Raw genomic sequence first — 27,169 nt, 5'->3', positions numbered from 1 at the left:
TTAACCCCGCCCGTCCCGGACAGACCGAGACCCTCCCCCTCCCCCCCCGTTAACCCCGCCCGTCCCGGACAGACCGAGACCCTCCCCCTCCCTCTCCCCCCCCGTTAACCCCGCCCGTCCCGGACAGACCGAGACCCTCCCCCTCCCTCTCCCCCCCGTTAACCCCGCCCGTCCCGGACAGACCGAGACCCTCCCCCCCGTTAGCCCCGAGCGCCCTGCAGAGACCCAGCCACCCCGGTGCTCCCGGCCTCGGAGAGCCCCTCCGGCCCGCTCTAGCGCGCCTCTTCCGTATTAACCAGGAGAAAGCCGCCCTCTGCCCCTTCCTCGCCTCAGCTGGGAGCCCCCCTCCTTCTCGTTAACCCTGCGTGCCCTGGAGAGCCCCGGGCCCCCCACAACACTGGGGAGAACTCCCCCTAAGAGACAAGGGCTCAGGCACGAACAACCAAACTGCTCTATGGCAGGTGGCAGAGTAGCAGCCGTGTCAGTCTGTATCCTGAAAAGAACAGGAGGACTTGTGGCACCTTGGAGACCGACACATTTATTAGAGCATCCGCTTTCCTGAGCTACAGCTGCTCTAGGTACTCGCCGACACCCCCACCGCCCTTAGCAGTTAAACAAAAACCGGTTTCCAGCGGCTCCTCTGTTAATCCTATAGACTAGCTCCCCACATGTCCCTCCATAATCTCCTGCAGCCTCAACAGCGATGTTAAATGCAGTAGCACCTGCTCTGTGCTCTACTGCAAGTAAAGGCTTCATGACATAGAAGCATAAATAGTTAACAAAGGAATGCAGTCACCTTGAAATCTAGCTGATTTTTTTTTTTAAGTTAAAGTTAATTTCAAGTACTAGGCTTCCCTGGGGTCTGCTCATTTATAGTTTCACAATCACATTTTCATTCCTTTCCCCACATTTTCCAGTACCCTAATCTTATGTGGAAAGCCACCCACTAAGGGGAAATGCTGAAACTGACTACACATAAGTGTTGTCCTATGCAAAGAGTAAAACTAAGGGGGGGACGAACAAAAAACGGAATAATCGTTTTCCTCGTTAATCTGTTACTGTAATCTTTATCATTTATAACAAAAGTAGGTAAAATTACCGAGACTGCAAGCAGGGACCAGTGTTTTGTCTTGTGTCTGTACACTGCCTAGCATAATGGGGCCCTGGTACCATGACTGGGGAATCCTAGATGCTATGGCAATACAAATAGTTAATAGTGAAATATTTTCAGACTGATTCATGATGTTTTAGGATAATGGTGCCAGTTTAATATATTTTACTTAACCAGTAAAGAATTTTACAATACAGAATCTTTCCGATCAAATGCAGGCCTTGATATACTGAATTCTTTGTGTCCCCACATAATTTAGACAGGCCATTCACTGTCTCATCTCAGCATTATCTCCCCTGGATTTAACTGGATGAAGACTTGAGGCTTGTTTGGAAAGAGCAGGAACATTTTTAAAGGTATTTTTCCCAAGGTGAAGGACTCATCTCAAATTAATTTCTCATAGGAAGTGGCATACATGTGAAGATAATTGGTTAATTAAAATTAGCACTTATGGTCTTATCACCCTTCTGAAGAGTAACTACTAACAGTCACCAGTTTGGGAACACAAAATAAGGTCTAGATCCTGCTAGCTGATCAGCATAGGTGGAACCCCACTGAAGTCAGCACAGCTGGCCACAAGCAGAGAGATCTACCTGCAACCAGCCCCACTGACCCACACCCACACCAATGAGTTTGAAGTTTCCACAATCAATGTCTTAAGCTCCACTGGTTCTGCAAGTCACTCTGCCCAGGCAGATGCCTGCATCATACAGGGTGACAGGCAGTATCAGGAATCTTAAGTAAAACTAGTTTCAAGAGTAACTGACTATGAGATTAATACAGCATTGAATTCTGTATTCTTTAGGACCAGGGTTCAATTCTGGTCAGTAGTGACCAAGGACCTAATCTTGTTCCCACTGAAGTCAATGGAGTTTTGCCACTGAATTTTATAGGAGCAGGATTGGACGTCAGTGGCTCTGACAGCTCTTACCCTCTGACAGTTATTCAAGGCCTATGTGAAACTACTAACTGAAAGATGAATTGATGAACCCATGTCTCTCCACCCACTTTCTTTCATTGATCCTGAATCCCACACTCTGACCTTAATAAATTTATTTATTAATGCATCCGATGAAGTGAGCTGCAGCTCACGAAAGCTCATGCTTAAATAAATTTGTTCGTCTCTAAGGTGCCACAAGTCCTCCTTTTCTTTTTGCGAATACAGACTAACAGGGCTGCTACTCTGAAACCTGACATCAATGAGGCTCTGCACATGTGCGCGTGCCAGATGCGGCACAATTCTGATCTTCCAAAATGCGCTGCAGAAGTTGAGTGCTGGAGATAAATGCACACACAGAGCAGGCTGCTTTCCAAGGGACACGACTGATCTTTCAATTAATCCCGATTTGTGGTTAACCAGAGATCAGATAATCGTGCGCAGGATTGGATTTTAAACCTTTGGGTTACAGCCCCAGGCGTATCATGAGCCCTGTGGGCAGCACCCTGTACCCACAGAGGGCCCCCCTGATTTCAACGGGGCAGGTGCAGGGTTCCGCTTGCAGGGAGGCGATTATAGGAGGCTTTTTAGGTGGCCCGGCAGGGGCCTGGGAAGTGAGTGGGCCACGTCCCACGGAGCCCGTATTACACAGAGAGAGGCTGGGGAGATGCGCTGGCTGGGCGGAAGCAGAGAGACGAGACCCCCCCCCCCCGCCCCCGCGCCCGCGCCCGCGCTACTCACCTGGTCCAGCGGGGCCATCACCGCCGCGCCGCCGCCCACCTTAAACCGCAGCAGGTTGTAGAGCTCCCGGGGGCGGCCCAGCCACTGCCCCACCCGCTCCATGGGCAGCCGCGCGCGCACCGGGGCTGGGCGGCTCGCGCACCGGAGAGCTCCCCACGCCCGCTCTGCCCAGCAACCGGCCCGGCCGCAGCATCTTCCCTTGCGCGGCGCGGAGAGACGCGGCCCCGCCGACGCCGGCCAATCAGCGTGCGGCGCTCGTGGCTCCGCGGGTGGACGGGGCGCTCATTGGTCGCCCCTTTCTCGCACCAGAAGGACGCGGGCCAACAGGCCGGCTCCGGGGCTGGTGTGACGGAGGTCGAATTCTTCTGATTGGCTGCCGGAGGGGGGGGGTACCGCCCAGCCGTCCCTCGCGAGGGGAGCAGGCGAGGAACGGGCGCCGGGTTTCTTAAAGAGGCCGCGGCTCATTTCGGAGACCGGGAGGCTGCGGTGTGGCGGCCCCACCGGGGTCCTCCGACAGCCCGAGCGCAACCCACCCCGGGGGCAGCGCGTCCTGCCCCCGCCCTGCCCGACATAGCCCCCCCCCCAGTCCCCTGCTTACAACTACACTACCCAGGGGCTGAAGTGGAGAGACAGATTGACAGAGCCAGGAGAGTACCCAGGAGTCACCTACTACAGGACAGGCCCAACAAAGAAAACAACAGAACCCACTAGCCATCACCTTCAGCCCCCAACTAAAACCCCTCCAACGCATCATCAAGGATCTACAACCTATCCTGAAGGACGAGCCATCACTCTCACAGATCTTGGGAGACAGGCCAGTCCTTGCTTACAGACAGCCCCCCAATCTGAAGCAAATACTCACCAGCAACCACACACCACACAACAGAACGACTAACACAGGAACCTATTCTTGCAACAAAGCCCATTGCCAACTGTTTCCACATATCTATTCAGGGGATACCATCATAGGGCCTAATCACATCAGCCACACTATCAGAGGCTCGTTCACCTGCGCATCTACCAATGTGATATATGCCATCATGTGCCAGCAATGCCCCTCTGCCATGTACATTGGCCAAACTGGACAGTCTCTACGTAAAAGAATGAATGGACACAAATCAGACGTCAAGAATTATAACATTCAAAAACCAGTCGGAGAACACTTCAATCTCTCCGGTCACACGATTACAGACCTGAGGGTGGCTATCCTTCAACAAAAAAACTTCAAAAACAGACTCCAACGAGGGACTGCTGAATTGGAATTAATTTGCAAACTGGATACAATTAACTTAGGCTTGAATAGAGACTGGGAGTGGATGGACCATTACATAAAATAAAACTATTTCCCCATGTTATTTCTCCCCCCATCCCACCCCCCACTGTTCCTCAGAGGTTCTTGTTAACTGCTGGAAATGGCCCACCTTGATTATCACCACAAAAGGTTTTCCTCCTTCCCCCCCTCCTTCCTGCTGGTAATAGCTCATCTTAAGTGATCACTTGCCTTGAAGTAAAAAGAAAAGGAGTACTTTGGCACCTTAGAGACTTAACAAATTTATTTGAACATAAGCTTTCGTGAGCTACAGCAGCTCATGAAAGCTTATGCTCAAATAAATTTGTTAGTCCCTAAGGTGCCACAAGTACTCCTTTTCTTTTTGCGAATACAGACTAACACGGCTGCTACTCTGAAACCTCTCCTTACAGTGTATATGATAAAACCCATTGTTTCATGTTCTCTGTGTGTGTATATAAATCTCCCCACTGTATTTTCCACCGAATGCATCCGATGAAGTGAGCTGTAGCTCACGAAAGCTTATGCTCAAATAAATTTGTTAGCCTCTAAGGTGCCACAAGTACTCCTTTTCTTTTTTGTGAATACAGACTGACACGGCTGCTACTCCGAAACCCTCTGATACTTTAAGTCATGAAGATTTGCATTGCTCATGTATCATTTCCTCTGACCAATGTTTCTGCTCTGTACTAAATATGAACTATTAATAGAAGAGAGTGTCACTTTTGGAGCCTTCTTTGTTCCAGGAGTCCCGGGTGGTTTCAGTGGCCTGTTGTGCTTTTCTCCATCCGTGGGATAGCGTGACCACTGGGACCATGCTTCTCAGATGCAGATCAAGCCCCAGCTATTCAGGTTATTTTGACCTCCAGGCTGCCTTCCTGCGACGTGTCCTACAAGGAGCTATCTCTGAAGAACACTCAGAAGCTGTAGCGGGTGCAGAATTCAATGAGCCCACTTGGTAGGGCAGATGGAGGAGGCCCATTAAGTGCTCCACAGACAGCACTGGCTTCCCCGTCACTTCCCAGTGCACTTTGAGTTGTTGCTTTTGGTTCATACAGCTGTACATATTTAGGGTCTAGCTAAGGCCTGATCCAAAACCCATTGGATTCACTGGGCTTTGGATCAGGGTTTAAGCGAAAGAGAGCCTTTTCCCCTGTGCGCTGCCACAGCAGTCACAGTCAGCAAATATGGAATGGCTGGAGGCAGGCTGTTCCCAGTGGAGACCTTTGACTCTGACACACTCTCCACCCTATTGGTCTGATCCAGCCCAAGTTTATTAATGTCTAGTTGCAAAGTATAAAGACCATGGGCCAAGATCAGCCCTGGTGTTACCCCTTTGAAGTCAAGTTACACCAGGGTGGAAGGTAGCCTCTTCTGTTCATTCAAACTTTTGCCTGAGGCAGGCTAGCAAGTGATGCAGTTTGCAAGTTTAGGGAGTGTCTTGCCTACCTGTTAGGAAATCGGGATTATTTCTTATAAACTGAGTCAAAGTCTTTGGGAATGGACGCAGCCTCTTAAAAATAATTGACGCAGCAGCTTCAGCACCTGGTGAGCACATATGTAGGTCGGATCTAAGCCATGATGCAAATGAGGTGATTGTAACATCTTAAAGCTGATCAAGATTACGATTTCTTTCTCCCAAAAGCACAGGCTGGTGTTTCTTTCTCCCAAAAGCACAGGCAGGAAAGTGTTTCTCATTGAACTGCGAGAGCTCCACAGCCTTGTGTCAGAAGTTGGCACAGGCAGTTGTAGTAAAAGCTTTCCCCTCTCTGCCCTGAGCTGGAAGGACCACTTCTATCCATGGGCTCTTGGCTGAGCGTGCCAATAAAGGTGCCAGCGTTTGGGATGTGAACATGTGTCCACATGGAACTGAACCAAGAGCATCTTATTTCACACCAGATGCCAAGCTGTTAGGGTCATAAGAATGCTTAAGCACCATCAAGCCGGCTGCACGTGAATCGCTGGCTTAGGGGAGAAAAATTCCACTTCCCATTACTTACTCCAGAGGTGGGCAAACTACGGCCCGTGGGCCACATCCAGCCCACGGCACCCTCCTGCCTGGCCCCTGAGCTCCTGGCCCAGGAGACTCGCCCCCAGCCCCTCCCCTGCTGTTCCCCCTCCCCCGCAGCCTCAACCCACTGCGCAGCTGGCACCATGCTCTGGGCGGCGGGGCTGCGAGCTCCTGGGGGCAGCGCAGCTGCAGGGTCCAGCCTGACCTGGTGCTCTGTGGTGCGCGGTGTATGGCTGGCTCCAGCCGGGCAGCTCGGCTGTAGCGCCGCCAGCCATCAGCACTCCAGGCAGTGTGGTAAGGGGGCAGGGAGTGGGGGAATTGGATAGAGGGCAGGGGAGTTCAGGGGTGGTGGTCAGGAGGCAGGGGTGTGGATAGGGGTGGTCAGAGGATGGGGGGGCAGTCAGGGCTGGGGTTCCAGGGGCAGTCAGGGGACAGGGAGAAGGGGGGGTTGGATGGGGCAGGGGTCCTGGGGGGGCAGTCAGGAATGAGAGAAGGGGTTGGATGGAGCGGCGGTGGGCAGTCAGGGGCGGAGGTTCTGGGAGCGGTCAAGGAACAGGGAGCGGGGGGTTGGATGGGGCAGGGGTCCCGGGGAGGCCATCAGGGAATGGGGGATAGGGTGGGGCAGGAGTCCTGGGGGGAGGGCATCAGGGGTGAGAAGCAGGGGCCGGGTCATGCCTTGCTGTTTGGGAAGGCACAGCCTCGCCTAACCAGCCCTCCATACAATTTGCGAAACCCGATGCAGTCCTCAGGCCAAAAAGTTTGCCCGCCCCGACTTACTCTTCCAAGCCAATTGGTTTGGCCGGAGGCTTGCAAAACAGTCAAACAAACAAGACAATCACCCTGACATTATTTATACTGCTTCACTGGCAGAAGAAAAATTGAACATATTAAACTTTTTACATCAGCAAATCAGAAGGTGCCAAATATCTCAGTGGCTACAACTCCTAACTTCTGGGGGAGATTTACACCTACTACTGTTTGCGTCATTTCTCTTCATAGAACAATATGGACTTGGGAGCATCACAAAAACATCCCCTCTCTTTTTAACGAAGCTCTATTTTCTCTCCACATTTTGCCTTCCGGGACAAGTGATTTCTGCTCAGTACAACTGACGGCATGTCACAAAAAGACCAGAAGGCAATGTGCTGCAAAACAGGAGAGCGTGTTCATAATCCACATTAAGGCTGGCATATTTGTTCACTCAGTGTTTAAGCGATTTGGGGTCATTCCCTTCAGGAGGTACTAGAGGCTGGCACTAAGCACACCACCAGCTAAGCCTCTTAAACCCATCTTGGGGCCCAAAAGTTCCCTGCATCACCTCATGCCCAAGAGGACATTTTTCTTTCAGGTAGATCCGGTAGTGTAATCCTTTTCCAGCCAGCTTCTTATGCAGCCAGTCTGTGCTGAACTGAACAGCATGATCCAGCAAGGATTCAAGATCTGAGAGAGCCAAGAATGAGCCTTGCGATAATGGGTGGATCCTTGCCAAATACAAGATCTCATTCTTAATGATGTTCCCTGGCACATGGGGCAAGAAGAGAAGTTCGTAAACACAGGTGCAACAGTGAGAACCGATCACATGAATAGAAGGCACAGTCTAGTGGTCTGAGTGCTTGTCTAGGAGGAAGAAGCTATTGACCTCTCTTTGTGCCTATGATACCAACTCCCCCTGTGGCTTTGGGGAAGTCAGGTAACCTCGCTGTGCCTCTGATTCTCTGTCTGTACAGAGGATAATACTAATACTCATCTACCTCTCTGCGGGATTATGAAATTTAAGAGCCTGATTTTCAGAGGCGCTGAGCAATTACAGCTCCCATTGAAGTTGGCACTCATGAAAATTAAGTCCTAACAGGTTTGTTTTCATAAAGAGCTGAGATATCAGGGGATATCAAGAATAAGAAGCCATGTGTCAAAGCTAACATTTAACGTGCGGGGTTTGCAGCTAATAAATCTGAGACCCACCTCTAACTGGGCCAAAATATCACTATTCCTGGAGGGTATTCCCCTCTCTGGTGGAACATACCCAGACCGGAGAAATATCTCTGGTCCAGAAGGGTGTAGCAGATGGGCATCGGCTGGCGAAGGGCTGCCAAGGCCTGCCCCCGGTGGAACTTGGGAGACAGGATGTCAGAAGCAGGTTCCACAGTGGGAGAGGTGCACCAGTGGATCTGGCAGTTGTAAAAGACGAGGAAGCCACTGCTGTTGAAGTGCAGAACCAACCTACAATAAACAGGATGGAAATTAGAGTGAGAATATCCTGGCTTTGCAGTGTCAATCCAGAAACATTACAAGAACAATCATGTTCCAATCTAGCCGAATGGGCGTGTAGAGATGGGAGGAAGGGGATCAAAAAAAAGTTGGCGACCAAGGAAAACAGTGGGAACCGGGTGGAGAAATGGTGGAAAAGGAGGGGAAAGCACTATATATTTGCTAGCAGGGTCAATTGCTGAGACTTTGTACCCCAGCCTCTGAAATCAATGGGAGTTGAGGGCATTCAGCACTTGGCAGGATTGGACCCCCTTGTAAGCACTGCTGTGTTTTCCCATATCTACTACTCCAGACACAACACTGCATTCAGTCATTCAGAGCGAGATGGGACAATATACTGTAGTGACCAGAAAAATACTTAGAGTGTTGCAGAGGAGGAGAGGCGGGTGATGGCTTATATTAAGTGATCACTCTCCTTACAGTGTGTATGATAAAACCCATTGTTTCATGTTCTCTGTGTGTTTATATCAATCTCCCCTCTGTATTTTCCACCAAATGCATCCGATGAAGTGAGCTGTAGCTCACGAAAGCTTATGCTCAAATAAATTTGTTAGTCTCTAAGGTGCCACAAGTACTCCTTTTCTTTTTGCAAATATAGACTAACACGGCTGCTACTCTGAAACCTCTTATTTATGAACAGGAGGAATTGTGGCACCCTAGAGACTCAAAAATTTATTTGAGCACAAGCTTTCGTGGGCTACAGCCAACTTCATCAGATGCATAGAATAGAACATATAGTAAGAAGATATACATACCAACTCTAAGAGGCTAATTAATTAAGATGAGCTATTATCAGTAGGAGAAAAAAAAACTTTTGTAGTGATAATCAAGATGGCCCATTTCAGACAGTTGACAAGAAGGTTTGAGGATACTTAACATGGGGAAATAGATTCAATTTGTGTGTATGCTAACCCGAGCTATACCTGGGAGAGCATTAAAGGATCTTTTATAGTGAGCACCTCTGGTGTAAAGAGAAAAGGAGTACTTGTGGCACCTTAGAGACTAACAAATTTATTAGAGCATAAGCTTTCGTGAGCTCTAAGGTGCCACAAGTACTCCTTTTCTTTTTGCGAATACAGACTAACACGGCTGCTACTCTGACACCTCTGGTGTGTATCTCTCTGAGAGGTAAGCTCTGTTGTCAGTCTAGATCTGACACAGAAGCCTGACCTGCTAATAGCAGACCTGCAGCCTGCTGTGTGCAGGAAGTACATGACAGGTATATCATTTAAAAGCTGAAGAGGTCCTTCAGCTTGGAACAGCTACCCTAGGAAGCCTAATGCAGACACAATGGAAGCAGTGACGTTGCCTCCAGGACTGGAGCACCCATGGGAAAAAAATAGAGGGTGCTCAGCACCCATTAGCCACCCGCCGATCAGCTGTTCAGTGGGCCCCACCAATCAGCTCCTCCCTACCGCCACGGATCAGCTGTTCGATGACAGGCGGGGGGCGCTGGGGGGGGAGGAGGAGGAGGATCGGGGGTGGGAAGAGGTGGAGCAAGGGCAGGGTGTGCTCCGGGGAGGGGGCAGAGCGAGCAGGGTGCCTTGGGGAAGGGGTGGGATAGGGGTTTCGGGCGGAGTGCGGGTGGAGCACCGCTGGGGAAAGCTGAAAGTTGGCATCTGAAAGTTGTGGGGTTGTGTTGACATAACAATGGATGACTTCAGACTCTGATGACCTAATGGTTCTCCAGCAGTTCCCCTCTTCCACTCGGCTGTGAGGAAAGGTCTCCTCTCTGTTCCCCTTATCCTTATTTACTGAAAAATGGGCTAAGGCCAAACTAATCTCACGTGCTTAAACCATCAAACAGCTGCCAAGTGAACGTTACTTTTGGTTACTAAGAGATCTGGCCAGGATGGGATAGAATCCCTATCCCCTATCTCAAAGCCATGCTGGAAGTAATGTGCATATTCATTGTGGGCTTTGGTCTACATTCCTGGCAGCATGAATTTAAATGTGTGACAATTTCTTTAGGTCAAGTCCTGAACTTAGAGTAGCTTATAAATGTAAGCAGGGGAATCTCTGAAGGTTTGTGTGTTCCTTAATCGTTTGTAAGAGGATACAAAGGGGATGGGGGGTTGTTCAGGGACTTCATTAACACTGAACTGGCTACAGCAATTGCTAGACTGGGTCAGTTCTGCTAGTCTGAGCTGAGGAGAGGAGTCACCCGCAGCTGATGGAAGGAATGTCCAGCCAAGCCAATGAAGACTCATGCACCTGTACATATCTGTTAGTGTTGCAGGGAGATTGCCGGAATGGGCAGCAGACTTCAGTGATTTTGCCCAGAATGCCTGGTTTCTAACCCTGCTTCAGGGTCTCCCATGGAAGATCTGGGACTGTAAGAACCTGTCCAGATAGAACGTGGGGCCATGGGGGTGGTTCTGGACCTCTGATGTGTCAACGTTGCCACAGGCTGGGCTCCCACTGGAGAACACTGTGAAGCTAGGCTTGGCAGGAAGTATCGCCCACCAAAGCCCGAGTGGTGGCCCCTCACAGCCCACTGATTGGCCAATACCAGTATTTAAACCCGGAAGTTAGCATGACGAGCTGCCTGGACAATAACACTGCCCACCAGCTTGCCTGCGAAAGACCTAGGAGTCTGCCTTCTGACCCTGGTTTGTCTTTGACTTTGCTATTTGACCGCAGTCTGTAACCTGGTGCCTGACCCCGACTTCGTGGTATCCTGACCTGGCTTGACTCTGACCCTGCTAGATTATCTACCTGCCGTCTGCAGCTGGGTGCCCAATCCTGACTTCTTGGCATTCTGACCCGGCTTGCTCCTGACCCTGCTACTTGTCTCCTGACTGCAACTTGCCAACTGACCAGGGCTCACCCAGCTGCCCACAGCCCAGCCCTAAGAGGGACACAGTGGCCAGAGTTAAATATTGCACTGAAATCTCATCCCTGTTTAATGCACCAGTGCTCAGCTTGTAGCTTTCAAGCTGCTTGTCAAGTACAGGCATCTATGGGTACGTCTACACTGCCAACGAAAAGGAAAACCTGCATCACCGTGCCAGAGCCCATGTCAACTGAGTCGGTCTCGCAGGGCTCGTGCTATGGGGCTAACAACAGCAGTGTAGCCATTCCCGCTTGGGCTGAGCCTGGGTTCTAAAACCTACCCCCTTCGCCAGGTTTCAGAGCCTGGGCTGCAGTCTGAGCGGCATCATCTACACTGCTACTTTTAGCCCAAAAGTGCGAGCCCATGTCCGTCAACCCGGGCTCACTGCGGCAGGTGGAGGTGGTTTTTTGGCAATGCAGACATACTCTGAATGTAGCTTTTGCAGGCCTGGTCCAGGTCAGCTCGCTTGGCCTCAGGTTCGGGTGGAGCACAGATCACAGGAGTAATCCCCTGCTGCTGGATACATACCAAGCAGAGCTGAGCACACTCACTGGGGAAGGGTTCAGGAGTTGCATTTCCACCCCTCACCTCTGGGGCTTGGGGAAGGTACAAGGGAGGGGGAAAAAAAACAAACTGGTGAGCCACTAGAATTCCCCCTGCTTCCCTTTCCCTTTCAGCAAGGAGGGAGGTAGAAGGAAAGAGTGAAACTTTCCATCTCAGCAACCGGGGGTAGGAGAGAGAATGGAGACAGTATAACAGAGCCAACAACTTCAGAGTGTTCCCATCACGGGTCAGGTGTCACAACACAATTCAGTCGATGAGGTTGCCTACCAGGGCATGTAGCCAGTCAGTGACTGCTCGTAGCAAATATCCCCAACAGCCAGTGATGGGACACTAGATGGGGAGGACTCTGAGTTATAACAGAGAATTCTTTCCCAGGTGTTTGGATCTTGCCAAAATGCTCAGGGTCCAACTGATCACCATATTTGGAATCATGAAAGGGATTTTCCCCTGGGTCAGATTGGCAAACACAAGGTGTGGGGGTTGCCTTCCTCTGCAGCATGGGGCATGGGTTACTTGCAGGTTTAAACTAGTGTAAAAGGTTGATTTTCCATAACTTTAAATCTTTAAATCAAGATTTGAGAACTTCAGTAACTCAGGTTAGGGGTCTGTTATAGGAGTGGGTGAGTGAGGTTCTGTGATGTGCAGGAGGTCAGACTAGATGATCATGATGGTCCCTTCTGGCCTTCAAGTCTATGAGTCTGTGATTATTTGGTGGGCCTCTGCATGGCATTCAATGATGCTTTGGCCCTTGACAGTGAAGCCCTGTTGACTTAAATTCAACTAGGAAATTAATTTATTCTGGGTTATGAACAGTAAAAAAACAAAGCATTCTGGGTATTTTCCCTGTGCTTACCCTGGCTCCCCCATGTCCCTCCCTTTCTGTAATTCTGACCCTGAGCTCAACCTTCTTGATATAGAGTGGCCACTGTTCACAGCTGAAGGTGCCTTCACATTAGTCCTGTAGCCATGTGGGTTGTGCCTAAGCCTGCCTATACAGCATCTGTTTAGAGCTGCAGACTAGGGACATGTTCCACACTGAGCATGAGAGGTTATCCTGATGTTACAGTAGGTTTGCCCATATGCCAACACCCTGCACCTTTGCAGCATCAGCAGTGCAAGGAAGGCAAGGAAAGGGAGGTTTGTGAGGCAGGGCTGACATGTCCAGACAAGGCTGCCTTTTAGCATAGCTCACCTGAGAGTCCTGGAGCCTCATTGCTTTCAGATCCTTCAGGTTTCTCTGCCTGCTGCTTCCTCCCACCTTGGTCACTACCTGCCCCACAAAAGGAGCAGTCAGCAACTGGAACCTCTTCACAGATGGGCCTTCTGGCATCTCTGGCTGAAGTCAATGGGAGCTGCAGGTGCACACGCTGGGCGTTTCACGCAGGGCACCCTAGAGCTGAGGTGCATAAACTCAGTGATTGCTTAGGGAAATGCGGTTGCAAATAAACAGGCCATTGTCCCTGGTCCTCTCGACTTCCGTGATCATGCTCCTCACCCATATGGGAAGGGTTACAGAAACACTCAGATCTTTTCCCTTTCCCCACTCAAACTCCAGCTGCAACAGGAAAGTCTGCAGTGGGCTGAGCCTGGCCTGTGTTTCTCAAGGCGACAAACAGCAATACTCTGGCTTAAGCTTATACTCTCCCATTAGATTCAATGGAGGGGGCTTTTATCCTCATCTCAGCACGTTCATTATAAAAAAAAATACAGTCATGGTTCCCCTGCTATAATGTCCCACCCTCCCTGTTCCCTCACCTTGGCATGCCATTGGCATGCCCCCGTTTAATACTTTGTGATGGGGCAACTTGTGCTGAGACCATCAAACAGCCAGCAGATGGTAACAGCTTCCAGTCAGCAGGCTCAAGCAGGGAAACTAGAAGCGAAGTGCCCTATACATCATTCCCAGCCCCCGAGAGCCATCCGCTCCACCCTCCAACACTATCCTCTATTTCTCCCTTAAAATTCTTTGGCATGAGACAGTCCATAAGTCAGAGGGGTGGATTGTGCAGCCCATCTGAACAGTGACAGCAAGGAAGCAAAACGGCCTTGTTTGCAGAACTGCACAGTGTTTATAGTCCCTGCTTCTGTCACTTAAAAGGAGTCAGTGAGGGCTTGATCCTGGGACATCAGTGAGAGTTGGCAGAGTGAGAAATAGGACTCAGGAGTCTTGACCCACCCGTTCCCTGCTCTATGCATGAGGACATGCGGCCTCCCTCCAGATTAACTAATAAAATAAAGTTAGTGCCACTTGATGCTGAACAAACTAATACAGTGGTTCTCAAACTTTTGTACTGGTGACCCCTTTCACATAGCACGCCTCTGAGTGCGACCCCCCTCTTCTAAATTAAAAACTCTTTTTATATATTTAACACCATTATAAATGCTGGAGGCAAAGCGGGGTTTGGGATGGAGGCTGACAGCTTGCAACCCCCCATGTAATAACCCTGCAACACCCTGAGGTGTCTGACCCCCAGTTTGAGAACCCCTGAACTACTATAACCAAAGCCAGATAACGCATGAGAGGAGAGATCAGAAAACAAGTTTGTTTGCTTCATATCATTCTCAACCATCGCGTTCATCCCTCCCACAGACCTTGTTTCAAGGGGCAGCACTCATCTCACCCCCAAAACTCCCTACATTCCCCAAAAATCTAGCACCCCTCATTTTCACTGCTGAGAACAATTCACACCAGACATACAGACCCCCAGCACTGAGGTGAGAGCGTTATTAGCCCTGTAGGAAGAAATCCCACAACACTGGGAGTTTCCTGCATGTCCCTCCTGTTGGGTCTTTGTCACTCACCCACACCCTGCATTTGGGCCGTCCTCAGCGGACAGCAGGGCTGCACCTATTACCACCCAAGCAGTCTGGGGTCTTAAACACCAAGGCTCTTTCTTTTTAATGGTCTTCAATTTGATGATGTCACACGCAGTGAAGGCAAGAAGAGCCTCAGGTCCTTAGTGAGAAAATCCATCACTGATACTCACTGCTAATCCCAGCCTCCGCTCTGTCCCACGCCTGACCCCACCCCAGGACTGCCACTGTCTGATCTCTCCCTCCTGCCAGTTCCACACACCCCACCGTCTGCGGGCTTCGCACAGAAGTGTAAATCATTTTTCAGGCCCGCTCAGTCAAATACCTAATTACAGCTCTCCAGAGTAATCGAGCCCCGAGTTACTAATTGGGCCCTGCTTTTGGTCTGCGTATTTCAGGGGGGCAGAGGGGAGTCAGATCCTGATGCTCCAGAAAATCATGGAATTAGCCGAAACATCGTGAGATGTAGAAAAAAGTGTTGGGGTCTTTGTCTTCTGGTTTTTGAGCCTCTCGGGTTCTTGGTTTCAAGTTTTTCTGTGCAATTGTGAGGGCTAGAAATGTACATGTTCATTTAAAAATTAAAGCTGATATTTGTACTTCAGAATTATTATTATCATGATCAGGGTGATGATGTTTCTTAGGATAGTGCCAAAGGGCACTAGACTGAAGTGCAAACACAGAATAATAAACAAATTCCTGAAGAGAGTCTCATGCAATCACATCCCTCGGGTTTTAAGAAGCCTGCCAGCAATCATGAGATGTGTCGGCAACTCTGCGTCTAGGCTTTGATTGTGCCTGTGAAGCACTGGCCCATGTTGGGGGCTCTGCAGAGCTGCACTGCCCCAGGGGAGTTCCAGAAACCACTGAGGAGTCCTTGTGGCACCTTAGAGGCTAACAAATTTATCTGGGCATAAGCTTTCATGGGCTAGAACCCACTTCATCAGATGCATGGAGTGGAAAATACAGGAGCAGGTATAAATACATGAAAAGATGGGAGTTGCCTTACCAAGTGTGACAAGAAGAAGCAAGGCCTCCCAGAGCAATCAGTGTGCCAGGAAGCTTACCCACTCCCACTTGCCCGTCACAGCTGGCAGCTCTGCTAGCCAGTGGGCAGGTGGGGAGGAAGGACAGGGCTGTCTTCCTGCCCCTCCCTGGACTTAGCTCTAGCCACTTCCCCTCCGCGCTCTGATGTACACCCACCCCCATACTTCCTCCCTCCTTTGCTGTTGGAGGTTTTTGCCTTTCCTACCTTTTCAAAATGCAAAAATGGGACACATGCAGGAGCCTCCGGCTCCTCCTCTTCCCCCTGAGGCCCTCGCCCCTGGCCATCAGGCCGAAAGCTGGAGCTGAGTAGTGGTAGGGTTGCCAACTTTCTAATCGCACAAAACCCAATACCCCTGCCCCGCGCCTTCTGCGAGGCCCCGCCCCTGCTTGTTCCATCCCTCTCCCTCCATCGCTTACTCTCCCTCACCCACTTTCACCGGGCTGTGTCAGGGGGTTGGGGTGCAGGAGTGGGACTCTGGGCTCCGGCTGGGGGTGCAGGCTCTGGGTGGGGCCAGAAATGAAGGGTTTAGGGCGCGGGAGAGGGCTCCAGACTGGGGCAGGGGGTTAGGGTGCAGGGGGAGGGGGTGAGGATTCCGGCTGGGGTGTGGGCTGGGGAGGCGGGGTTTGGGGTGAAGGAAGGAGCTTTGGGCTGGAGCAGGGGGTTGGGGTGCGGGAGTGAGGACTCCAGCTGGGGGTTCAGCCTCTGGGGTGGGACTGGGGATGAGGGGTTTAGAGTGCAAGAGGGGGTGTGGGCTCTGGGAAGGAGTTTGGGTGCGGCAGCGGGCTCAGGGCTGGAGCAGGGGGTTGGGGTGTGGGAGAGCGTTTGGGGTGCAGGCTCTGGGCGGTGCTTATCTCAGGTGGCTCCCAGAATCAGCCAGCATGTCTCTCCGGCTCCTAGGCAGAGGTGCGGCCAGATCACTCTGCGCTCTGCCCTCACCCGAAGGCGCTGCCGCTGCAGCTCTCATTGGCCATGAACAACCCACCCACATCAATCCATCCTCATATCCCATCAGCTCTCCCCCTTCTCCAAAACTCTCTCCCCACTCAATTCTGTACCCCCCCTCTCCCCCTCCCCCACACAGTCCATTGTTCCTTTCCCCCCCCCCCCAACTTACCATAGAATCATAGGACTGGAAGGGACTTTGAGAGGTCATCTAGTCCAGTCCACTTCCCATCCCAGGCCCTCTATTCTGATTCACACACAGCCTATCATGCGTATTGGGAACTATACCTTCAAGTGACTTAGCTTCAGAGTCAGGAAGTCTCAGCAGAAGCCCATGTGCTGTTATGCGGAAGCAGCTGGAACAGTTTCAAACTTGTCCAGGAAGTCTGGGCTGGAGCAGGGAATTGAACCTGTGTCTCTGTAGACCTACGGACGATTAGAAATGTTGCACTGAAAAAAGAGGGTCTCTGTCAAGTACCTTGGGGCCAGAGTAATCACTGAGCACCACATGGAACCAGCAGTACATAGAAATTAAATATAATAACCTGAGTGGATGAACAGAGCAGCTAAAGACTCCACCAGAGATAAAACTCTGGAAATAAGGAAGACAACTGGAAGAGATTTCAGCAGCGCTGCACTCTGTGTTTGTGAGCAATGGGTCCCTGTGAAAAGGAAGACCTTCAGAAAGTAGCCTTATTCCTCCATAGCAGGTTCTGATGCAAAGTTGTATGTAAGAGTTGTCAGTTAACTCCGAGAAAGTTCACTGTGAACCTTTATTGCAGACTGAGGAGTACTGGACTCCACGTAACAACATATGAGAGAGGTTTTTAAACAGGGAGTACAAAAAGAAGGTGAAATCATAGGAGAGTTTGTGACTGATCACAGGCTGAAAGCCAAGCTTGCAATTGTGGGGGCCTAACCAAATCCCTGCTAAAAGTCCAGGTGGTGACTGAGTACAGAATAGAGCTGAAAAAGCCCAAGTGCTGCACAATTCATGCCCCTAGAAGAGCAGCCCTTGCCCTAAGGCAGAGGCTAAAGGGAGGATGGTTGGATAGGTTCTGGAAATCAGAGTGCAGACAGAAGAACCAAGAAAGTATGTTCACTTGTTGGTCACTGGAATAAAAATAGACAGAACCCTTCACTTCTGTTTAGACCCAAAAGAATTCAAAAAACATGAAAAAGGGACCATTTCCCACTATCTACAAGGGGAGAAATTTGGGGCAATATGGCTGATGTCAAATATTGGATACATCAGCAGGTTATTGCAGGGGCTCTTAAAAAACAGCACGAGATTGCCCTGTAGCCTTATGAGGTGGTCACCCCAGATGGACATACAATGAAGAGCAACAGACGGCAGAAAGGGGGGAGCTAAGGGGCACTGAGTCTGCCAGTTTGCTTGAGATGGTTTCAGTTAGTCAACAACTGCAACAGAACAAAACCACAGACCCCCAGGCCACGATTCCTGCCCGAACAAATGGACTCACCCGCTCCTGTCAGCCGTAGTGGTGACTTTTCAAAGGGCAACCTGCTGATACAAGCAATTAGCACTAGACATCTCCAAGGCTAATTGAGCCTTGCTAGTAAATGTAGTTAGTAGGCCGTGTAGCCTTTATTTTGGTAATCAACAGTTCTGTGTTAAACCACATTGTCCCTAGTGAGGGAATCCATCACCTGGCTGCTACAGTTTTAGAATCCGCAGGGGGCGAAAGTTACCCAGAGGGATTTCCTTCTCCAGACTATAGGAGCACACAAAGAACAAGTACAACAACCACAAACACAGTTACAAGTAAGGGATGCAAAAAGAAAAGGAGTACTTGTGGCACCTTAGAGACTAACAAATTTATTAGAGCATAAGCTTTCGTGAGCTACAGCTCACTTCATCGGATGCATTTGGTGGAAAAAGCAGAGGAGAGATTTATATACACACACACACAGAGAACATGAAACAATGGGTTTATCATACACACTGTAAGGAGAGTGATCACTTAAGATAAGCCATCACCAGCAGCAGGGGGGGGAAAGGTGGAAAACCTTTCATGGTGACAAGCAAGGTAGGCTAATTCCAGCAGTTAACAAGAATATCAGAAATCTCTCCTCTGTTTTTTCCACCAAATGCATCCGATGAAGTGAGCTGTAGCTCACGAAAGCTTATGCTCTAATAAATTTGTTAGTCTCTAAGGTGCCACAAGTACTCCTTTTCTTTTTAAGAATATCAGAGGAACAGTGGGGGGTGGGGTGGGAGGGAGAAATACCATGGGGAAATAGTTTTACTTTGTGTAATGACTCATCCATTCCCAGTCTCTATTCAAGCCTAAGTTAATTGTATCCAGTTTGCAAATTAATTCCAATTCAGCAGTCTCTCGTCGGAGTCTGTTTTTGAAGCTTTTTTGTTGAAGGATAGCCACTCTTAGGTCTGTGATCGAGTGACCAGAGAGATTGAAGTGTTCTCCAACTGGTTTTTGAATGTTATAATTCTTGACGTCTGATTTGTGTCCATTCATTCTTTTACGTAGAGACTGTCCAGTTTGGCCAATGTACATGGCAGAGGGGCATTGCTGGCACATGATGGCATATATCACATTGGTAGATGTGCAGGTGAACGAGCCTCTGATAGTGTGGCTGATGTGATTAGGCCCTATGATGGTGTCCCCTGAATAGATATGTGGACAGAGTTGGCAACGGGCTTTGTTGCAAGGATAGGTTCCTGGGTTAGTGGTTCTGTTGTGTGGTGTGTGGTTGCTGGTGAGTATTTGCTTCAGATTGGAGGGCTGTCTGTAAGCAAGGACTGGTCTGTCTCCCAAGATCTGTGAGAGTGATGGGTCGTCCTTCAGGATAGGTTGTAGATCCCTGATGATGCGTTGGAGAGGTTTTAGTTGGGGGCTGAAGGTGATGGCTAGTGGCGTTCTGTTGTTTTCTTTGTTGGGCCTGTCCTGTAGTAGGTGACTTCTGGGTACTCTTCTGGCTCTGTCAATCTGTTTCTTCACTTCAGCAGGTGGGTATTGTAGTTGTAGGAATGCATGATAGAGATCTTGTAGGTGTTTGTCTCTGTCTGAGGGGTTGGAGCAAATGCGGTTATATCGTAGCGCTTGGCTGTAGACAATGGATCGAGTGGTATGATCTGGATGAAAGCTAGAGGCATGTAGGTAGGAATAGCGGTCAGTAGGTTTCCGATATAGGGTGGTGTTTATGTGACCATCGCTTATTAGCACCGTAGTGTCCAGGAAGTGGATCTCTTGTGTGGACTGGTCCAGGCTGAGGTTGATGGTGGGATGGAAATTGTTGAAATCATGGTGGAATTCCTCAAGAGCTTCTTTTCCATGGGTCCAGATGATGAAGATGTCATCAATGTAGCGCAAGTAGAGTAGGAGCATTAGGGGATGAGAGCTGAGGAAGCGTTGTTCTAAGTAAGGGATGTTGTCTGTATTATAAATTTCACTAAGCGAATAATCAATGTTACAATCACGAACAGATGTATAAAACCCAAACAAGCCCATGCAATAGCCAGTGCTGTTTTCATGGCCACATTTCCAAAGCTATCATAGAGTCGGGTGGATCTCTCAACAGGTTGTCATCAGTGGAGGGGGGGGTCTCCTGATGGGGTCTTCCCTCCTGTAGCCAATTAGTTCATTTTACCCTTCATTTATTGCATGTTGTGTGATGTTATAATTAACTCATATGCCATGTCATATATAATGGTTGTATGCTAAAGAGATTTAAGTTGTAGGATTATAGAAGTATACGATTGATAGGTGTTTAGAAGTGATAAGTGTGTACAGTAAAAGCTGTGTTATCCGGCCCTGTACCAACCGGAAAGCTCTATAAACCGGCATTTCTAACCTTCATAGAAAGTCTGGTTTATAGTCCGTTGGCGTGGGGCCGGCAGGCTCCCTACGTGGCTCCTCGGAGGCGGCAACATGTCCTTGCTGCTCTTAGGCGGAGGAACGGCCACGAGGGATTTGGAGTGCAGGGGTGGGGTGCGAGGCTGGGGGGAGAGGAATGGTGATGCGGGGCACGGACTCTGAGAGGGAGTTTGGGTTCAGGAAGGGGCTCAGGGCAGGGGGTTGGGGCACAGGAGGGGTGAGGGGTGCCGGATCTGGGGGGTGCTCACCTCAGGTGGCTCCCCGCAAGCGGCGACCAGTCCCTGCAGCCCCTAGCTGGAGGCGCGGCCAGGCGTCTCTGCGCACTTCCCCCACCCAGAACCGCGGCCAATGGGAGCTGCGGAGGCAGTGCCTGCAGATGGGGGCCGTGTGCGTAGAGCCACCAGCTCCACCTCCACCTAGGGGCTGCAGGAACTGGTCGCCGCTTGCCGGGAGCCACCCGAGGTGAGTGCCCCTCGGATCCAGCACCCCGCACTCCCTCCCGCACCCAACCCCCTGCCTCAGCCCAGAGCCCCCTCCTGCACCCAAACTCCCTCCCAGACCCCACACTCCCTCCTACACTCCAATCTGCTGTCCCAGCCCAGAGCCCCCTCCTACACCAAACTCCCTCCCAGAGCCCATACCCCTCATCCTCTCCTGGACTACAATGCTCTGCACCAGACCAGAGCTCCCTCCTGCACCCAGACCCTGCACCCCAATCCCCTGCCCCAGCCCCTTCCTGCACCAAACTCCCTCCAAGAAAAAAGACTTGTATACAGGGTCCCCACTAAATCTAATAGCCCCAGACCCACAGGAGTGTTAATCCGGCCCTGCCTAACCCCCACTCCCAACTCCCCGGGAGAGCCAGAAATGACTTTTCAACCCAGTGGTGGTGCTGTATAGGCCTGACCTGACATTTAGGAGACAGGACTAGAAAGGTAAATGGATCAGCAGGCTGGAAGCAGAGTGTCTGTGCTAACTAACAGAGGTAAATGGGTCAGTGAGCTAAGAAACACAATGTCCGTACCAGCTAAAATAAGGGGGAATACCCAGGGGACCGTCTACAATGGACAAGATAACAACGGACAACATAAGCCTGGAAGGTAAGTTGAAGTAAAGAGCAGGTCGAACACGGACAGCGGATGGACAGAGCATGTTGGACAGGGATTGGTTCCTACAAAGTAACCAAACCAACCCCAAAACATTGATGCAAGTATAGTAGATGCAATGTCATAGGCACCGACTCCATGGGTGCTCCAGGGCTTGAGCACCCACAGAAAAAAATTTGTGTGTGCTTAACACACACCAGCAGCCAGCTTCCCCCCTCCCCCAGGGCCTCCTGCCTACCATGGATCAGCTGTTCCACGGCATGCAGGAGGTGCTGGGAGGGAGGGGGAGGAGTGGGGACACTTGGGGGAAGGGGCAGAACTGGGCGGGAAGAGGTGGAGCGGGAGCAGGGCCTTGGGGGAAGAGGTGGAGTGGGGGCAGGACCTGGGATGGCAGTGGGGTTGAGCTTCCCCAGGGAAAGTTGGAAGCCGGTGCCTGTGAGCAATGTCATGTGTAAAGGAAGAGGGTTTTTATGTAACTTTGGACGTGTGGTATGCCCTACACCCACCCCCTACGCTTGAGTCTGATCCACGCAGTGTAGCGTTGCTCTCTGCCAGATAAAAATATGTGTGTGACACAAAATCTGGAGTTGAACTGAGTTCCTGGGAAGTCGAATGGAAAGAGACCTCAGAGGGAATCGCAGTATACTGGGGCCATGACTCAGCCCCGGTCTACACTATAAACTTAAATCAATATAGCTACATCGCTCAGGGAGTGTGAAAAATTCACACCCCTGAGCCACGCAAGTATACTGACCTAACCCCCGGCGTAGACAGGGCTTCTCCCATCACTTAGCTGCAGGCCGCCCTTTGTGCAGGTGGATTAACTACGCCAACGGGAGAAGCTACAGCTAGGTTGCAGTTGCACTGCTGTAGCATTTTACTTGTGGACTTGCCCTAAGATTCCATTCATCTGGAGCAGGCCACATAAAGTTTGTTATATGTGTAGCTTTAAGGTCAAGGACTGTAGCCCAGCAGCGTAGCAATGGCATTTTCAGTGTCTAGAAATTTTATCTCTGCATCCCAGCCTGAGGTGACATGTTCCCAGTCAAGATGAGGATAGTTGAAATCCTCCATTATTGCTAGGATGTCTGGTTTTGTAGCCTCACTAATCTCGCTGAGCATTTCACAGTCACCATCACCAGCCTAGTCAGGGGGTCCACAGAATATTCCTGCTGCTATACTCCTATTATTTAAGCATAGTTTCTTCCCAAAGAGAGTCTATTGTACAGTTTGATTCTTTTAAGTTTTTTACTACATTTTACTCCATGCTTTCTTTCACAGATACTGCCATAATCCTACCAGCATGACCTACTCTGTTATCCCTCTGTATTTTGAACCCAGGTATTACTGTGTCCCATTGATTATCAATTGTGATCTCTATTATATCAATATTCTTATTAATAGTAGGTACTCAAGTTCACCCATCTTAGTATTTAGTCTCCTAGCGATTGTATACAAGCACTTACAAAATCTGTCAATATTTAGTTGTCAGCCTTTATGTAATTGAATGGGAGTCTTTTTCATTTGATTGTTTCTCTTCAATTCCTACCTGTATTTTATCAACTACTATCCTCTCCTCTTTATTAGGCTGTAGAATATCTCCTTAAGAAAACCTCCCCTAAGGAATGTCTCTGTACCAAGTGCTGCTCCACACCTGTCAGCTTTCCCCCAGCCCTTAGTTTAATAACTCCTCTATGATCTTTTTAATTTTATGTCAGAAATCCAGTTCCATTTTGGTTGAGGTGGAGTTCATCCTTTCTGTACAGGCTTTTCCTTTCGCAAAAGGTTCTCCATTTCCTAATAAAACTAAATCCCTCCTACAAACACTGTTGTCTCATCCGTGCATTGAGAGCCTGAAGTTCTGCCTATGTAAGTGGTCCTGCATGTGGAACTGGAAGCATTGCAGAGAATGCTACCATGGAAGTCCTGGACTTTAATCTCTTACCTAGCAGCCTAAATGCAGGTTCCCGGACCTCTCTCCTATCCTTCCCTATGTCACCGATACCTACATGTACCTATTAGCTCTTTCCCAGCACTGTACATAAGTCTGTCTAGATGTCTGGAGAGGTCCGCAACCAGCAGGCAATTGATTATGTGGTTCTCCCAATCATCACAAACCCAACTATCTATAATTCTGGTAATCAAATCCCCCATTACTATTATCTGTCTCTTCCTAACAACTGGAGTCCCTTTCTCTGGAGGGATATCCTAAATACGGAAGTGAAATATGGGCACTGAGGAAGACAAAAAGAGGGGACGCTGGGGGAGGCCTCATCATCATTAGTATGTCAATTACAGCACCTGATTTGCATTAGCATTGCTTTGTCTGCAGCGCTGTATACCACCTGCACACCAATCTCAGACCTAGGCCAATCGGGGATTCCAAGTTGCCATTATTTTCTGTAAGAAGGCATGATGCTGCCCCATTCCTATAACCCCTGAGCTATGAGGTGTGGGAGAAGGGGAAGAAGCACACAATCATAGAATTGTAGGACTGGAAGGGACCTCAAGAGGTCTTCTAGTCCATTCCTCTGCACTAATGGCAGGACTCAGTATTCTCTAGACCAGTGGTTCCCAAACTTGTTCCGCTGCTTGTGCAAGGAAAGCCCCTGGCGGGCCAGGCCAGTTTGTTTACCTGCCGTGTCTGCAGGTTCGGCTGACTGCGGCTCCCAGTGGCCACGGTTCCCTGCTTCAGGCCCATGGGAGCTGCTGGAAGCAGCAGCCAGTACGTCCCTTGGCCCGCGCCACTTCCAGCAGCTCCCATTGGCCTGGAGCAGCGAATTGCGGCCACTGGGAGCTGCGATCGGCCGAACCTGCAGACGTGGCAGGTAAACAAACTGGCCCGGCCTGGCAGGGGCTTTCCCTGAACAAGCGGTAGAACAAGTTTGGGAACCACTGCCCTAGACCAACCCTGACAGCTGTTTGTCTAACCTGCTCTGAAAAGTCTCCAGTGATGGAGATTTCACAACCTCCCTAGGCACGTAGTTCCAGTGTATAACCACCCTGACAATTAGGAAGTTTTTCCTAATGTCCAACCTAAACTTCCCTTGCTGCTCCTTGTCCTATCCTCAGAGGTTAAGGAGAACAATTTTTCTCCCTCCTCCTTGTAACAACCATTTATGTACTTGAAAACTGTTATCATGCCCTCCCTCAGTTTTCTCTTCTCCAGACTAAATAAACCCATTTTTTTCAATTTTCCCTCATAGGTCCTGTTTTCTACACCAGAGGTTCTCAAACCAGGGGGGCATGGAATGTATTCTGGGGGGGGTTTCTCAAACCAGGGGGGCATGGAATGTATTCTGGGGGGGGTTCTCAAACCAGGGGGGCATGGAATGTATTCTGGGTGGGGGGGTTCACAAACCAGGGGGGCATGGAATGTATTCTGGGTGGGTGGGGGGTTTCAAACCAGGGGGGCATGGAATGTATTCTGGGGGGGTTCACAAACCAGGGGGGTATGGAATGTATTCTGGATGGGGGATGGTTCTCAAACCAGAGGGGCATGGAATGTATTCTGGGTGGGGGGGTTCACAAACCAGGGGGGCATGGAATGTATTCTGGGTGGGCCGGGTTTGCAAACCAGGGGGGCATGGAATGTATTCTGGGGGGGGTTCACAAACGAGGGGGGCATGGAATGTATTCTGGGTGGGGGATGGTTCTCAAACCAGAGGGGCATGGAATGTATTCTAGGTGGGGGGGGTTCACAAACCAGGGGGGCATGGAATGTATTCTGGGTGGGGGGGGTTTCAAACCAGAGGGGCATGGAATGTATTCTGGAGGGGTTCACAAACCAGGGGGCATGGAATGTATTCTGGAGGGGTTCACAAACCAGGGGGCATGGAATGTATTCTGGGAGGGTTCTCAAACCACAGGGGCATGGAATGTATTCTGGGTGGAGGGGGTTCTCAAACCAGGGGGGCATGGAATGTATTCGGGGGGGGATGTATTTGGGGAGGTGGGGGGAATGAGAAGCATTAGGCAAAATAAACTGACTGCGCACATTTTACCCCCAGAAATGAATAACTAGCAACGCTGATTCCTCCAGAGATATCAGGTCCTCAGAGGGTGCTGTTCCTTTTTCTCTAGATGGCGCTGTCCATTCTGACAGATTTCTAAGCCTGCACGGTGTTATACAAAGTTGTTGCCATCTGTACGTTAATCCCTTTGCTACAACATGGTGTGCACATTTCATTGTAAGATTATGCCGCAGTGGTAGTTTGTTTTTTGCTCCTGTTACAATGGATTGTTGGCTTTGTTTAAATCAATGCCTTACTGGTTTTAATATTTAGTGAGCATTGAATGTTGACTTTTTATGGGAATATATACTTGTATGGCTGGAAGGGGGTGGGAATTACTGCAGACACAAAGAAGGGAGATGCAATCAAATAAGTTTAAGAACCACTGTTCTAGATCTTTAATAATTTTTGTTGCTTTTCTCTGGACTTTCTCCAGTTTATCTAGATCTTTCCTGAAATGTGGCACCCAGAATTGGACACAACACTCCAGTTGAGGCCTAATCAGCCAGCACAGAGTAGAGAGGAAAAATTACTTCTCGTATCTTGCTGACAACACTCCTGCTACTACATCCCAGAATGATGTTTGCTTTTTTTGCAACAGTGTTACTTTGTTAACTCATATTTAGCAGTAAGAGTTAAAAGTGAAATGAGGGAAAAGCAAGGAGGAAAGGATACAGGAGGAGGGAAAACAGAGTAGTGGAATATCAAAGGAAAGAAGCCAGGCAGGGCCAGAAATCCCCACATTTTGTTAATTGTTTCTAGGAAGCCACTGTGTTCTGGTCAATAGGCACTTGCCCCTGTGCTTAATCATGAAGTTTGTAGGTTTAAAAGCGCAGATCTCTAGTAGTTTGACACTGATGGGTATTGCTTTCTTCAGGTCATTCTGGTCTGATGTAAATTGAGATCAGATATCTGTGCCCATAACTCCTGTGTTTCAGGTGCAATGTGGATCTGAAGGTGGATAGTTTGGGTGGTTATGTTCACTTGCAGTGCTCCTTCTCTTAAAGCCAGGGAAGAAGCTTAAGTGACCCTGGTGAGCAGTTATGGGTAAGTCAAGTGGGGAATAAATTTCCCCAAGGCATTAAATTTTCTTGCTGGGGATCCTTTATTTTGGTGGTGATGGGGGGGGCTTTAAAAGTGGCAGATGAGGTGTTATGGCCACATGGCATAAAAAGCTCAGCTTTCCTGCATCCAGACAGCTCTGCGGCACAACCTAATCTCTCTCCCTGCAATCTGTAGTACAAGGATGGGATGCAAAGCACATACCCACTCATCACTGTCGTGGAAGGCCACTGCCTTTTTAGACAAGGGGTCAGAAAACAGATTTTCGCCCTCCCCCCGCATACTGAAGAGTGCCTCAGTCTTAGGAAAGGTTAGCTTCCAAGCCCAGTGATGCAAGTTGGAACCGCTACAATTGCTGAGCATTGAACACAGTGGGGTAAGAATACGAAGCACAGGAAGAGGAGAGAGGAAAACCACAAATGCTGATGTCACATAGCCTTGCATTGGAAAAGGGTGTAAAAATCAAAGGAGGCAACCTGGATTTCTATTTAAAAATAGCACAGTCAGAATTCAGGTAAAACATCGTTTCCCACAAAGAGACTCCGACTGTCACATTTGTAACCTGTTCATC

At 49.7% G+C, this 27,169-nt stretch overlaps 2 protein-coding genes across 3 annotated transcripts in view; both read right to left on the bottom strand.

Annotated features, from left to right (window-relative positions):
* LOC119853480 (squalene synthase-like) overlaps nucleotides 1-27,169 on the bottom strand; it is a 59,384-nt gene that overhangs the window by 18,270 nt on the left and 13,945 nt on the right. Inside the window, exon 1 of one of the 2 annotated variants that reach the window (XM_038396591.2) lies at nucleotides 2,790-3,019. The exons of the other annotated variant lie outside the window; for it this stretch is intronic. Coding sequence (XP_038252519.1) covers nucleotides 2,790-2,891 — 102 coding nt within the window. The 5' untranslated portion in view covers nucleotides 2,892-3,019. Of the gene's footprint in view, nucleotides 1-2,789; nucleotides 3,020-27,169 lie in introns of those variants that run through there. 2 annotated transcript variants of the gene reach the window in all.
* Nucleotides 6,776-15,687, bottom strand: NEIL2 (nei like DNA glycosylase 2). Its single transcript, XM_038397199.2, has 4 exons — nucleotides 15,577-15,687; nucleotides 12,932-13,152; nucleotides 8,112-8,308; nucleotides 6,776-7,606 (listed from the first exon to the last, which is right to left on the bottom strand). Exons 2-4 carry the CDS (start codon nucleotides 13,084-13,086, stop codon nucleotides 7,344-7,346), a joined length of 615 nt encoding a protein of 204 aa, XP_038253127.1. The 5' UTR covers nucleotides 13,087-13,152; nucleotides 15,577-15,687; the 3' UTR covers nucleotides 6,776-7,343.

Source organism: Dermochelys coriacea, chromosome 3 (genome assembly GCF_009764565.3).
Source record: "Dermochelys coriacea isolate rDerCor1 chromosome 3, rDerCor1.pri.v4, whole genome shotgun sequence".
Classification (NCBI taxonomy): domain Eukaryota; kingdom Metazoa; phylum Chordata; order Testudines; family Dermochelyidae; genus Dermochelys; species Dermochelys coriacea.
This window is presented reverse-complemented; position numbering and strand designations above follow the sequence as displayed.